This window comes from Tyto alba, unplaced genomic scaffold, assembly GCF_018691265.1.
Source record: "Tyto alba isolate M040663 unplaced genomic scaffold, T.alba_DEE_v4.0 Super-Scaffold_16, whole genome shotgun sequence".
Lineage (NCBI taxonomy): Eukaryota > Metazoa > Chordata > Aves > Strigiformes > Tytonidae > Tyto > Tyto alba.
The window spans coordinates 5,103,117-5,118,659 of record NW_024881278.1 but is presented as its reverse complement, the minus strand read 5'-3'; the positions used below and the strand labels follow the sequence as shown (position 1 = coordinate 5,118,659).

The window sequence follows — 15,543 nt, the reverse complement described above, 5'->3', positions numbered from 1 at the left end:
AAGTAAAATTTTCAGAAGTGGCAATTATTTTGGACGCAGAGCCTGAAGATGAGGAGGAGCCTGATGATTAACAATGCTTAATGAAGAAGACTTTTAGGAAAACCACAGTGACACTCACTGGAACACTACAGAATTAAATGAGCAATAAGAATATGGGAACGCTATCCAGATTTTAATTCCTGCTACTCCTGTTTGTGCCGGAAGAGATGGGCAAGAACGAAAAAAAGCAGTAGGGCAGCAGAATGGCTGTAGTGCAAGGTTACTTTCCTAGCAGCAGCACTATCTTAGCACGGCGTGACAAATTAAATACTCTGTCAAAGGGGAAGACAATAAAACCCATTCCCAAATGTGATGCCTGGTCTTTATTTCTGATGGAGTGTTTCTCTTCCGTTCTTCTGCACAAAGTCTCACCGTCGGGGTTAGTTTTTTAGAAAAGAGTGGCTAAGCTTTTTCTCGTTACTGGTGTCTTTCCTCCCCCCAGGCTGCAGCGGAGGCCCCGAGCACTGCGCCCACCCACCCGCGTTCCCCCGCAGGAGCCGAGCCGGCCGGTTTTGTGCCCGCAGCGGCGACCCGCCGCCGGAGGAGGAGCTGCCCACCAGAAGTGAGAGGGGGTCGCGGGGAGCGGGGGGGGGGCTGCGGCCCTCAGGGGACGGGCGGGAGGCTGCCCCCTTCCCGCGGGGGATGGCGGGGGGAGGAAGGGCGGTGCGGCCTCGCCTTCCTCCTCCTCCGGCGGGGAGCGGAGCAGCAACGGGGGAGGGGAAGTTTCTGGCACCTTCTGGCTGGGTCGCCGGCGGGCGGAAGCGGTTGGGCTGCGGGCGGAGGCGGGCGCTGCGGCGGCGGGGCCGGGGCCGGGGCCGTGGGGGCAGCGCCATGGCCAAGTGGGGGCAGGGGGACCCGCGCTGGATCGTGGAGGAGCGCGCGGACGCCACCAACGTCAACAACTGGCACTGGTGAGGGGCGGCCGTTAGCGCGGCGCGCGCGGCGGCTCCCTGAGGTGGCGGCGGGGGGGGGGGGAAGGGGTGTGCGGGCTCCCGGCGCTTTAACGGCCCCGTTTCCCGGGCCAGGACGGAGCGGGACGCGACCGGCTGGTCGAAAACGAAGCTGAAGGAGGTGCTGGTGGGGCTGGTGGTGGAGGGCGAGGCCGGGCGCTGCGAGATCAGCGACCTGAAGCACGTGGAAGGCGAAGCGTCCTGCAACAGCCGCAAAGGGAAGCTCATCTTCTTCTACGAGTGGAACCTGCGCCTCAGCTGGAAAGGTACGGGGCGGGGGGGCGGTCGGTGGGGCGATGCCCCGGTCCCGGTCCCTCGGGGGCGGCTGCCGTGGGACAGCGACGCGTCCTCTGCCCCCCGGCCTGCGGCGGGAGAGGCTCCCCCGGGCTTGCCGAGCCCTTCCCGGGGGGGAAGGAGCGCGGGGGCCGGGGGCCCAGCTTTCCAGGGAAGGTGCGCGTTGAGAGGGGTTGCCTTCGACTTTAGCGCGGCCTTTGTGAAGGTGATTCCGCGAATTTGCTCTGCGGGGTCAGGAGTGTGAAGTGGGAAAGTAAACTGTCTCCTTGGGTTGGAAAAGCAGGAATGTTTTAGTGAATGGTAGAGAGGTTGCAGGAGACACGTGGGCCTGAACTGTAATAAACGGGTTTTTTTTAAAGTAAGCTTGAAACCCTAGCCTGTCTTTTTTTCCCCCTTCACCCAATTTTTTTTTTTGTACCACACACTGTTTCTTAGCATTGTTTTAACAGCATATCAGCACAGTATTACTCCTTTCGCTTTGCAGGGAGTAAATATTTCTATCGTGATGAGATATGTCTTGCTTATAACCACTGTGGTTGAATTGTTTTAGTTTCCTAGTGTGCGCAGATCACAGCTGTGTGTTTAATGCATGTTGGTAGCAGGAATCAGGAGAACCTAAGAAGTGTAGATGTTGCAAAAAAGTTGGTGGAGTTTACATTGAGGATAATACAGGAGGAAGAAACTGCTTACTGGGAATAAGGAAACTAGAAATAATTATTGACTATTTGGGATAACAGGGGCTGTGCTCATGCATTTTTGTTGGGCTGCATCTGCTTGTTGGAGGTTCTTCCTCTGCTGTGCTTGTCCTGTGGCAAGCTCTTTATTTGCAGACCAACCTGGTAACGTATCTTTTAGTAACATGAAGGAATTTTCCCCATTTATTAGACGCCTAAAACTTGATGGCAAATTGTGGACTGCCTCTTGCATTGCAGTAAGAGCTGATAAAAAGCACCTGCATGGGAAATTGTACCTGGATATCATAATGCCGAATGACAGGCCGTTCCTCCCCAAAATACTGTACTTATTTCTCAGGCCTCAGTTGTTACTGTAGGTGAGAATACAAAGGGACATACTTAATTTTCCCTTCTTAATTCCAGTGCCCCAAAGCAGGGCTGTAGCCTCCGGATCGGTGTTTCAGGTAATGCTCTTGGCTGCTCCGGTGGGCATTTTGCACTTCCCCTTTTCAGTGTGCCCTTTCCGATGCAGTTCCTCATGACTCTGTTTTTCCTGGTTTGGCTGATGGGAACTTGAATGTTTATTTCGCTGCAGAGACCAGTGCTCCTATCTGAACAGATTGGGAATTGAGGTCTGCTCCCACAATAATAGGGGACTTGAAGAAGTACTGTCATTTATTTATTGTTGTTCACATTGATAGTTAACTGTTTCAGATGTTGCAAGTGTGTTGTAAACTAAGAACCTACTTAGAGTTGTGATCTAAGTGTTAACAGAGAGGAAGGCAAACATACTCTGTTGTGCAGTTTAAATAATTGCAATCATTTCTTCGATGTTTCAGGTTTTGTTTTTTTTTTTTTTTAATAAGCTAATATCATCTAAGTTTTAAACACTAGTTAGTTTGTTAGGTTTTTTGGTCTATTTCAGTGTAGAAATAGAAGCCTAGAAATAGGCAGACACAGTATATTGTATTTCTATACAAATTCTTTCTAATTTTTCCTCTACTAGGTCTTTATGCTCTTCAGCATTAAACTATAGACAAATCTGATGTTGCATTGGGTACGTCGCTTAGTTCTGTGTTGCACTGAGTGGATAATGTCTTTGAGAGCTTAGTTTTAAAGAACCTTGCTACTACACAGTGAAATTCTAAAAGAGCTGGGGCTGATGATTTTTTTTCTTAATTTGATAGCCATAATTTTGTCTGAGAGTTCTGAATTAGAAATGAGAGTTCAGACAACTGCTAAAAGCATAAATTGCTGTGATTATTTCCTTCTACAAGTCTTCTAGGCTAACCGGGAGTTCAAGCTATGATTAGAATGTGGATGTGTAAGGACAGGTGATATATATCCTGAAATTTTCAGCCAGTTTGGAAAGTTCAGTCTTGGAAAAACATTGCCCATAGCAATTTAGATTACAGAGCAAGAAGAAAGTGTGGAACTGAGGGTAATTAATGGTACTAAAATTGAACAAAATGGCTGTTCTGTCATTTGTTTAAAGATGTAATGAGAATTTTAATGGATTATTTTACTTTGGCACGGAAGCTTTATGAAAATTTGTATTTCCTTTTAAAATTCAGGTGTTTCAACAGCGGGTGAATAGGTGGGTCTTTTTTAGACGTCAGCTTCCACCATTAAATTTCTAAAGTACTGGATTGTCAGGAAACAAAAAAATAATTTATTATTAGGTCTGTTATTGGCATCCCATGGGATTCAAACAAATAATCTGATTGTTTGTTTGATAAGAAGGTCATAGTTCTGCTTACGTTATGGTGATACTGAAAATGCAAAGCTGTACCAACCTTCTGCCTGTGTAATGTTGAACACCCAGCTGTTTATTATCTTTGCTGTCCAGCACAGATACCATCTGCATTAATCCCATGGACAGGCAGTTTTTTGAAGGGGGAAAAAAAACAGACCTTTTTACTGGTTTTATGAATTTAAATTTGTTGTCTGGCCTGTGTTATTTGGGAATCTTTATTTTAAGAGTTGTGAAAATTATTAATAAAATTAGCTGAATGGATAGAAGTCTGGTTTGTGTATTGCTCCTAAAATCTTTGTGCACGCTTGCACTTCCTTTGTAGGGAGAGTAGCTGAAAATAAGATTTGCTTTACTATCTTCAAAGACAAAGTTGCATGGTTTTGCCTGTACTAGTCCTGGAGCTGGAGCAAAGCAGTAAAGAGCAAATTGAGATGGCTGCATGTGATTTTTGTTGGGCCCAGAAGTGTTCTAGCTGTATAATGAACTGGTTCACGTGGCCTCATACTTGAGCTAACAGGTTCTCCTGGGAGACTTCAGGAAGCCTGAGGGAGATCTCCCAGTTTAGCCTTTCCCTGTGTGGACGTGGTTGTCTGCTTCCAGACTAACAACCTTTGCGTGCTGCGCTCTGTGTCGTTGACTTAGCTCCTGACTAGAAAGGGACCTTTGCACCATGCTCCACTTTGTGTTACTGTCATTCACTCTCTTATTTGCTAAGAAACATCTGAGCATTTATTTGTGTACTTGACTGTGATCTCGCCTGGTAGCACGTTAGGTTATAACCGTGTATAGTGCCCCCCTATAGCACGGTGTTCGTTTGAGGGTAGTAGTTAAAATGAATTAAGGGAGAGTGATGTCAGGTAGTAGCTGGATCTAGCAAGTTCCCTTGAAGATGAGAGAATTCAAAGAAATATTACATCAACCTTCATGATAATTCCCCTTTTGCAGTCACGCTTAACACTGGGTACTTTGTATTTTAGAGTTTTGCTGACAGATTGATAAAGCTGCTTGATGTGTTTTGAATGCTTTGACAACTAAGCTGATAAGCCAGGATGAATATAACTGGATTTGGGGTAGAACTGCATGTTTCTGCTACCGCTTTCTAAAGAGATTTTTAACAAGATCTAAATAGTGAATTAATGTAACTAAATGCTTTTGCAAGGCAAGGGGGAAGAGTCTTCAGCGTAATGAAAAAAAAAAAAAAAAAAAAAGCAGACCTTAAATTCAATCTTTTTGCTGTAAGGTCTGAGGCAGAGAAGTACAGTACGGGGTTCATATCCCAGACCCCGAGTATGGAGCTGTAGGTAAGCGACAGTGGGCCCGTGCCCAGAAGGATGCAGAAGTGGAATGTAGTTTCTGTTCTTGCAGACTCTTTCTGATGTGTGTGGTGATTACTGACAGTTTGCAGTATATCCAGAGTAAGAACGAGTGTTCTAAAATATTTGCATGTGAAGTTTCCCGTTTTTAAAAAAATTCAACTGTATAGCTGTCCATTATACATATAGATGCTTTATGGTGACATGCCTGTGTGTTGGGAGCATTTCAAACCCTCGAAGGAATAGTTAGCCTTCTAGGGAGCTTCTAAATGAAGTGCAGACAAGTGTAGGGCAAGAGGAGGTTATTTTTCCCCTACCCCCTTTGGAGTCTTATTCTGTGTTGGCAGCCTGAGGCTGTAAGTGGAGAGTATCAGAACAGCTGGCAACTGAAGGTGAGAGCGGTGGCCGAAGGGTTGTGCAGAATGTGCTGAGTGAGGTGTACCTGTGTGCATGTATATATATCTTAATGCATCTATAGAGGAAAATACAGTTCTGAGAGCAGTTTACTATGAAGGTACTGTGACACGTGAGACTTGTGGTTGCTATTTAGTTCCTGTAAATTAGATTTGAGGCAACTTGCTTCAAGTAACTCTCTGGTACAACTGATTTCCAAGCATAAAACTCTTGCTATGGGGGAAATAGTTTTTAATAATGCATTTAAGAATTCGTTATGTTAATACAGGTACAGTGAAAGAGTCTGGTGAGAAACATAAGGGATCTGTTGAAATTCCTAACCTGTCAGAAGAAAATGAGGTAGATGATACAGAGGTAGGTGTGAAATACTGATATGGCTATATAGGTTCAGAATTCTTAAATAAAGCATTAATCAACATATAGGCATCATATTTTGATTTATCCTGTGATTAAGTGGGATAATAACACTTGGATAGTTTATTTCATGTTTCAGTTTCTTATACCTGGAATAATGACTTATCTCTGAATTTACCTACTAGGAATGTGCACAATTTTCTTTGCTAATTATTGTTTGTGACAATATATTAACTTCAAATTTGGGAAGAACTCTGCTTGTTGTAGTCTTACAAAAAAAAAATCAACAAACCACATTCCCATAAACCTCAGAACTTAAGGAATCTCCTTGTTGGTTGTACAGCAGCTGATACTGTGGTTTCCACAGATTCCTCAACCTCTGCTGTGTAGTAAGCAACTCCGTTTATACTTGATGAATTTGACTAAGCTACTGTGGAGATGAGCTACTACTTTTATTTAAGTCAAAACTCAAGAGGACTTACTTTTAGCAAAGGTAGGATGAACTGAGAAGATAATGAACTTGAAATTGCAGCTGTCCTCTGAACATAGTAAACAAAGCCAAAATACTTTCCTTTGTTGCCAGAACACAAAAGGCTCATATTTAGATGCCGCTTAGATCTCATAATTTTTCTGTTTCTAGATAAATGTTAGCAAAAAGAAAGGGAATGGTGATGTTCTAAAGGACCTTATGAGGACTGAAGGAACCACGAAAGTCAGAGAGGCCCTGAGAGATTATCTGAAAGCACTTAAAACAGGTAAATTTAACCATCACGTTAAGTATGTTTTTACTCCGTCTTCTTTCTTGAATAGATGGGTAGTATATTGACAAGTCCTTGGGTTTGTATTAGTTTTATTTTTAATTGTCACCAGCTGAGACAAAACCAGTTAGTCCTACCAGTCAAGACCTTTACCGCTGTCAAACAGGGCAGTGTCTGGAAGGTCCTGCAGCCCCCCGGGCCGTGTTGTGTTGCTGACGGCAGAGATCGCCGTCAGACCCACCGGCCGATGGGTTGGCTAGCAAAGCAGCGCCCGGCCCCCAGCCTCTCATTTCTCTGCTGTACTGTTCAGAAGTTTGTGGAGATGGTGCGATCTTTATGGGCAAACGTTACTAATTTTGTGTCAGGTAACTCTGTGTTTTTAAGGGATGCTGCTGTTTGGCTGTTGCTAGTAAGAACATCTGGGTAGAGCGAGGAAACTGGGCTGGAGTTGTATGGCCCATTCTCCACAGCTTTACTGCGGTTTTGGCCAGTCATCATCATGCATCAAAATGTCAGGGTGACTGCACAGCTCAATTTCATACTGAAAAGTGTTTTTCTGTATTACAGAGTTTACCTTGGGAATGATTCTGCCAACAAAAGCTCCTGTTGGGCAGGAGCTGGCCGCTGAGAGAAAACTAAGTGGGAACGCGATGCAAGTATGTTGGCTTGAAGTGTTGTACGAGTTCAATTTTACTACAAATGTAGGTCCTTAGCGGCTTTGCTGTGGTAACCATTGCATATTCCTGTGATTACCTGCAGAAGTGAAAGCCTGTGGGGTGGAACTGCCTCCTCACTGCTGTGCTCAGGGCCTGGGCCCGGGTCTGCCAGGCGCGGCAGGAGGACAGCAGCATTTATGTACCCCTTAACACTTTGTTCTGTAACGGCTGTCGCTTCAGCAAGGTGAAGCTGGAATTCACCTCCAAGGATCACTCCCCCCGGTGTACAGTTAGCTTCAGGTGTCTAGGACGTGAATCACACACTCAGGTTTTTTTTTTTTTTTCACATCATTTAGTGAATGCTGATGAATAAGACTGTTAAATAAAAGTGGAAGTATGTTGTATAATTAACATATATTCACAACGCTGTATGTTTAAGAATGCACAGGTAACAACAATACTGCCATTCCAGAACTTTTAAGTGTTTGATCTTGCACTCATTCATGTGAATTTTTTTTTTGCTTTGCAGGATTCCGTGTCACCGCAGTCTTTGGATATAGTTGGTGTAAAAATTCCAACAGTGAAGATACTTATGAGAGAAATCTTCAACTCTCCAGCAGATGAACTTTATAGCATCTTCACAACTAAGGAGGTAAGTGATCCTTTCAGTAGGCAACACAGCGTAATGTGGATGCTGCTATATCTGAACAGTTGTGTCAGTAATAAATGTGTCACATTGATAGTGTTAAGTGCAGATAACACTCCTGAAGTTTGTTAAATGGAGAGACATGATCGTTCAGAAGCTGAAGGCTTCATGAGCTGCCCTTTCTTTGTAACTTCACAAAGTACTTGTAATTCCAATTGTCATCATTTGCTCTTCAAGTTTTGCTGAATAGCTTCACCTTTTAAGCCACAGAGGAATTTCAGTGGTGAAAATGCAAAAGGAGTTGACGGTTGCTGAAGCAGCGTGTCAGCGGGGTCTCCTACTGAGGAACAGAGGCGAGGCAGCTGACCTCGGTCATGTTCTTGCGATAGCAATCAGCAAGCACTAGAAGGTGGCAGTAGGATCATTCCACTTTTATTTTTTTAATGAGAGCTTATTAGCGTGGCTCAGACTGGTATTTTTGCCAGCTGTTACCTTGATAGGAAGAAAAGCCAACGAAGCAAAGTGAAGTTGCATCTTTATGTAGTTTGTGTGCAGCTCAGACACGCTCTCCTTTGGTAGTGAGGAAGACCTTTGCTTTTTTATGGAGGCACTTGTCATTCAGGAGCCCAAAGTGCTCGGTCATGGCACTGTTGTTATCCACAGCTTACTTTGGCTAACTATTGGATGTGATCGATGATGCTGTTGCTTATAACGTATGAAATATCACTAATTTAGGGTTTGTGTCCTTCAAAAGACCCTGGACTGGTATCAGAGAACTTTAGATTGCAATCCCAGTGCTACTATTGGGAAACAACACTGGCTCTCAGCAGCTTTTCTGCACTTTCCTAGAGCTGCTGCTCTGTTTCCCTCGTTTCCAAATCTAACACCAGCCAGTCGCAGCTTATGTGTGTATGTGTACGTATGTAGGTGCTTTGTCCGTGCCCCTTGCAGACAGCTGAGTCTTTACTGGTCTTTGTATTTACCACTACTGGTTTCTCAGCATGTCTGTTCTAATTCTGTCACCACACTGGTCCCTGCTATGACCACAGATCTCCGTGGAGTGCTGTATAAAATGAAAAGCCTTATTAGTGCTTGAAGATTCTTACGTATATTACAGTTCAGTTAATTTCTTCAGCAAACCTCCCTTGTCTCGTAATACGGTGCATTATGTGTCACTGTAGATTGGTAGTTAACTGACACATGCTGCAATCTTCTTTTGCTAGTTGGTACAGAAGTTTTCTAAATGTCCTGCTGTGATCGAAGCTGAGAAAGGAGGCAAACTTCAGATGTTCGATGGCTGTGTCAGCGGTGAATATGCAGAATTGGTAAAAAGCTCCTACTTTGCACTTTAAAAATGGGGAGTGGAGGGGTGGTAGCTGCTTCTCTGAGCTAAAATGTAGCATGTTTCTGACATTTCAGCTTCTCTAACGCATCTTCAGTTCCTCTGTTTCGAAGCCCAAAAATTGCTATTATGTTGTGTGGTTTTCCTTCCCCATCCAAAGAGCAGGCAATGACTCCACCTCATGACCTGCACTGAGGGAGGAATCTCAGCACCACTCTTTTTTACTAGGAGGATTGAGAAAGCAGGTTTATCTCTCAAATCCGTATCAATTCTTGTAACTGGAGAAATGATCTCTGTTCTAAGCAGGGCAAATGTTACACTCTCCCTGGCTAATAGAAGGGAAAATTGATAATTAGAGTTCAGCTCCATTTTTGAAACCTCTGAAAAACCATTTTCACAGTTGCTGAGCTTAGACTTGGTATCTTACATCCATCCAGATAACAGGCAGTAAGTATCACAACTGGACAGTTTTTTAAAAAGCAAAGTCTTGGGACATTGGATTCATAATTCAACCTAAAAAAATTTGTTGTTGACTCCAGAAAGGGCTCCGTTTGGAAACAGACTGCAGAACTGTTACACCTGAGATTGGCTTTCGGTGGTAACATCCCATTGCGGAAGTGGAGGGAAGTCAGTTACATTCATCAACCTTTGCAATTAGTTAAGGAACTATTTAGATGAAACAGTCACAATAGAAACCTAACAGCTTAGTGAAAACAATGGTCTAAACCAGGCCCAGACTTGAGCTGACTGAATGCATACGCTGAAGCCTTCCCACGCGAGGCAGTGGCAGGCTGTAAATCGTTTTTCCGCAGGCTGGATTGCTTAACAGCAAATCACGGGCCTGCTCTGTCATGCTTACAGATTTCTGAGGTGAAAACATGGCCCTTGCTGGTGCCCATTTCAAGGTCTGCAAGAAAACTAGTGGCTTATGTTTAGTAACTAATCAATCAGCCTGACCTTTTCCCCTAGAGAAAACAAAACGGTGGAATGTAGCAAAGCTGAGGGCTTGCTGAAAACAGTTTATTGAAAAAAACAAAACCCAATGGTTGTATTGTTTACATGCATGTGCCTACTATTACAGAAGAGAATGCTCCTCTCCTTAGTTTTCAGGGGTGAATTAGCATTGAGTAGCTGTAATCTGAGTTATCTCAAACACTAATGGGGAGAACCTTCTTCCAGGTCCCAAGCCAAAGAATTGTCCTGAAGTGGAGGTGTAGAAGCTGGCCTGAGGGTGAGTCTTTTTGGGGACCTCTAATGGAGGCTCCACGCTGGCAGGAGGAGGAACAAAGGTGACAACAGCTGCAGCCTTGCTGCCTGGAAGCTCACTTGCCTGTGGTCTTTGGAGAACAGCCTGATGGCCGCAGCGGTTGGCACCTGCGAAAAGAGGCTTCGCTCAGACACAGGCAAAAGCAGATACAGAATTAGGAACAACAAATGTAATCCTTTAAAAAACGCTTTATTGAAATGTCTTATTTTCTTCCTTTAGAACACTATGCAGTGGTTGCTTTGACTTTCAAGGACATGGCTGCTCAAACAGAACTGCAGTTAGAGTGCAAAGGAGTTCCCGTCTCTAATGAAGATAGTACAAGACAGTGTTGGAAGAAGCAGTATTTTGAAGAAATACGTATTTTACTGCAGCAATCCAAAGATGACATGGAATGATAACAGCACTGTAGTTTTGTTAGGGCATTACTTTTTATACTTTGTTAACATTTGTTTTTTTTTTTTTTTTTTTAAAAAGTAATTTATTTGTGGGAAGACTAAAGACCCATATGATACTGTATATAATTTAAGCATTATTTATGGATTTTTAGTGAATGAGGTTGGCGAATAAGTCAGACTATGTATATAAACAGCTCTACCTGAGGAAAGAGTTCTCTGTTCTGCTTGCTTGCAACTTCAGAGAGTAATAATGATTCAGCTGCAGTAAAGTACTGCCGTCAGCAGTAGGTAAGCTACATGAATCAATAGGAAGCATTTGCAGTTCTTTATTATTCGTTGTATAAAGTGGCAAAATTGAACCCCTCCAGGAAATGGGCTTCCCATCAGAGGTGAGCTGAAAGGGCTTGAAAAACTGCTGATACGTTGGCTCTTTCAAGAAATTTGGGGGGAGATAGCTTACAGCCTCTTCAAATATTTCTTCAGACTGCTTCAACTGCAGACTGATGTTGTTTCTAACTCTGTGGACAGTTTTAGGGAAAAATGATTAACAATGTCATGTAATTGTGGTTGGTATGATGGTTACCACTAGCGAGTCTGCATGCACTGTACTCCCTTACTTGACCTCAGTGTGAAATTTATTTTGGAAGAAACAAACCGTAACAATGCTTTCCTTTTGCAGTTCTGAAAACCTTCCTGTTAACTGATTTATGGCCCTCTGCCATTCTGTAGCTCAAATTAAAGTGAGCAACTGTTTGTTAGAGAAGTTTGACAGGAGCGTGGTTGGGCTATGGGAAGTAAAGAATTGTTACTCTTAAACCACATTGAGGTTAGCAAGGATAACTTAATTCTCAAATGCTTTATAAAAAGTGTATGAATTAAATATGCAATTTGAAACAAATTGCCCCAAAAAGGGCAGACTACCTTTGGAAAACATGGTTGGCTCAATAAAGTACATGATTTTACATGCAGTTCATTTTCTCCATTAACTGACACTGCCAAACTAAGTGAGTCTGTATAGAAGTTAAGTCCTATATATTTTATTTTTACAGGACACCAGTATGTGGCACCCTTACCACCCTTAAGCTTACATCAGCCAGAAGAGAAAGATGTGCTGCTCTTTTCTACAGGCAAGGTCTTCCCTGACAAGTTTGCAGTCAGTTACCCCCCGTGAACTTAGGTGAGGTTTGTTGTGCTAACAGGAACACACAGTGCAGTGGCAGGACAGATGCACGGACTGGTTACCGGGAGGGTGGAGAAAAGCCCCTTGAGAAACATGTTTTACGACATCTTTGTTTTTCGAAATGTTTGAAACTTAGTTACCATTTTGGGTAAATATTCAAGGACCAAGCCTGTCATTCTGAGTACAAAAACGATTTAGAGTATTGTTTGACAAAGGGGCAACCTTTAAATAAAACCAGAAGATCTGGGTTTCAGATGGCGATCAGACTAAGCAGTTTGGTGTGTAGACAATCCAAGAGATTTTGTGACAATTCAGTGGGAGGGGAGGCCGTTACAAGAGCTCCTCTGGGAGGTATGGCTCACCCCTTCTCCCTCCTGACTAAAACCCTCTTCCAGCGTAGGGGCACAAGCACCCACTATGTGTATGTTTTGCTACTCTGAATTTTCTTGTCTCCTTCCACTAGCGGAGTGTTCAGCTGGACCAAGTGCCAGGCACCAGTGTTAGAAAATAAGTGACTTACTTGTGTTCCCAGTGTCGCAGTGCTCGCTCCTAGGTGTGGGGCAGCCAAGACCCCCAGAAAACTCGGCAGCTGCTGCGGGGAGGGACAGCCCCAGCCAGCCCTCACGTCCTCTTTCAGGAAAGGGTAGTGAACTGAAGGGGACATGTCTTCTTCAGTGGTGGTCTTGTTCCCTCGTGCCTGCACAGCTGTAAGTTGGGTAATAGGTACAAGCTCGCTGAAGTTAAAAACGTGATGTACCTACCCTGTGATCCTGCTTGTAGGCCAGCCTCACGTAAGCAGCAGCCAGGCAGCTTTCACACCCACAAGCAGCCCCTGCCTGACTGTCCTTGCAGGTGAAAAAAAAAACCCCAAAAGATATTTTTTCTTTTTGCTTCACCAGCATTCCTGCATTCTTCCCATCTTCACTGTATGTGCTGGCATTAGCATGGTATTGCTGACCTGAAAGTTCAGTTTCCGCACACTGTTAATCTGGAAGTGAGATACGCCACGGAGAAGTCCATTTCAGCTGTAGGAGGTAGCCTTCAGGAGAAGATGTAGCACTATCAGCCAGCCCTAGCATAAAGGGGGTAGGGCAGACACATTTACTCCAGAGTGCTAAAATTTCTCATAGACTCTCCATGAGCTTAGTAAAACAAAAGAATGTTAAGCTACCTGTTATCCTCAGGCCTTGAGCTGGAAGAAGCAGAGTTCAGGAATTAGAATTTAATAATGGTTTGATGATAACAATACTGTCATGTCATGCGTAATGAAATTACAGTATCATAGTGTGTTATCTAAGTAAGTCCCCGTGAAGACTTCCCTGTCCTAAAACTTTCCCAGTATAACGAAAGAGAAAACAGCAGGAGGGGAGACAGATGTAGAGAGTTTGTTGGAAATATGCTCAAATTTACTGGAATTGATATGTTTTAAGATGATGTTCCAGGGAGAGCGAGCAGTATGAAGCAGGATAAGACAAGTTTTGTTTACCTTGTAGCACTTTCATAATGTAAGATTCTGGACAACGACCTGCTGTATGAGAAAGCCGAAAGAAAAAATAACTAAATGTGAAAGACAAGATTTCTAAGACCACAGCCAAAAATCAGAGGAGAGGACTGTCTGAACAGTGTGAGTCCAAGCAGGCAGAGGCTGGCAGGTTGTGCTGCAAGGGCAGGGGAAGGAGAAGGTATTTTCAAAGCTGAATTTTGAAGGGGTTAAATGGGAGGTGGGATGAGCCATGGAAGAGAATAAAAAGCCTTAAGAGACTGAAGAAGCCAGTTAAAAGTGGGGTTTTCAAAGAGGGACTAAAAAAAAAAAAAGGATTCTTGAAGGCAAAGAAACACAAATCAGAAAACTTAAAGAAGGGGGATACTAGGGAAGAAATCATGACTTGGAGAATGTGTAAAATGAGAGAACAAGATAAACAGACACAAGGATATGGAAGAGGAGACAAGGTTGTGCAGGTACTCCTTATGTTTGCTCTAAAAAAATGAATACTGGCAAAAAATTAGTAAAAATTGCAGGAATGCTTAAGGGGGAAAGTCAAAGGTAATGTAAGGGAAGAGCAGTAAGAATGATCCTGGTAATCTTCATCATTTTTGAGTAAAATAATAGAAAAGTTAGTATTAAAGTCAGTCAGTTTAGAAAAACAGGATAATAATTTCACTGAAGCTAACCAACATGGGTTTAGCTTTTTGAGGAGAGCGCCAAGGGAACGGGCCGGGCTAACGTAGCTTGTATGTACGATGTGCATGTGACGGCGTAAAGGTGCTTCGCTTAGAGCGCCGCCAAACCCAGCGTACCCCTCCCAAGTGTAACAGAATCGTAACTTGCAAGAGGCCTTGTTAGGGGAAAATATAAATGGACTTCTAGGGGGATTCTAAATGGCCGTTCATGTATTTGCGAGAAAAGAATTTGAAATCAAGTACAAAATTGCCACTAATGGCATTTGCAAATCACATTTACGGGTCTGTAGGGGAAGACATGCTAAAAATAACATCAAGGACCCAGCTGGTAGCCAGTGATCAGCTGAACACAGAAGGGCAAATGTTCGTGTGGGAACAGAGAAAAAAAAAAAGTATATTACTTCCTTGTGCATCATTTATAAAATAATTATTAAATACTGTTTGTACTTAGTATACTTCAAAAAGAGGGCTTGAAATAATGAGAAAAACACATCACAGAAGATAGAATCCCACTCTTCAGTAACAGACTTAGGGCGTGAGCTCATCCTGTAGGGGAGGAGCTAAGGCCAACACCGTGCAAGAGCTGAAAGCTGAAGTCAGGCAACACACCAAAAAGCAGATGCACGCTCGTAACTAACTCAGACTGCTCACCAGAGGGTTATGATGGTTGCTTGATCGCTTGAAGATTTTTAGATCAATAGGGCAGTATCTTCCTAAAGACATCTTAACCCAACCGCAACTTCACAGGCTTGGTCCAGGCCTTGGTAGATGAATTCTGGGCTTCATTGGGTAGAAGTTTTGACTCGGAGCTGTTGATGATTTCTCTGAAATTACAATCTATGGAGAAGTTAATCAGAAAGGATAGTAAAATCATTTCTAAAGAGAGTGAAAACATCATTACTTCGTGTCTGAACAATGAGGAGACCAACTTAGGCACTCACCAGCATCAATCTAGTGTCCGTCAGCGCAGGGATAAAAGTGCTAATAAAGGGGAACAGAAAGTGTAGACTTCCAAGACAGAAATTATTAAGTACAGAAGGTTAAAAAAAATGAGAGTAGATTCAAAGGGAGTAAGAGGAGTCACAGAAGCATCACATAGTAGAATTGTGGAGAAGCAGATGATGCTAAACTACATTAAATGGCAGACGGAATGAAGGCATTTGGAAGAAAAAAGGCCAAGATAGATGTGTTATGAAGACAATAGAAAAACAAATGAGCTAAGCAACTGGAAAATGAAGCTGAAAATGGAGTTTAATCAGATATTAAAACCAGTATCATTGACAGTCCAAAAGATCACATAGGAAAGGGACATTGCTCAGAAATA

At 43.3% G+C, this 15,543-nt stretch overlaps 1 protein-coding gene across 1 annotated transcript; it reads left to right on the top strand.

The window, feature by feature from the left end:
• Nucleotides 1-828: 828 nt before the first annotated feature.
• Nucleotides 829-11,826, top strand: AHSA2P. Its single transcript, XM_042789262.1, has 9 exons — nucleotides 829-950; nucleotides 1,065-1,255; nucleotides 5,709-5,794; nucleotides 6,435-6,549; nucleotides 7,120-7,208; nucleotides 7,738-7,860; nucleotides 9,078-9,179; nucleotides 10,376-10,427; nucleotides 10,683-11,826. Exons 1-9 carry the CDS (start codon nucleotides 871-873, stop codon nucleotides 10,856-10,858), a joined length of 1,014 nt encoding a protein of 337 aa, XP_042645196.1. The 5' UTR covers nucleotides 829-870; the 3' UTR covers nucleotides 10,859-11,826.
• The last annotated feature ends 3,717 nt before the right edge of the window (nucleotides 11,827-15,543 follow it).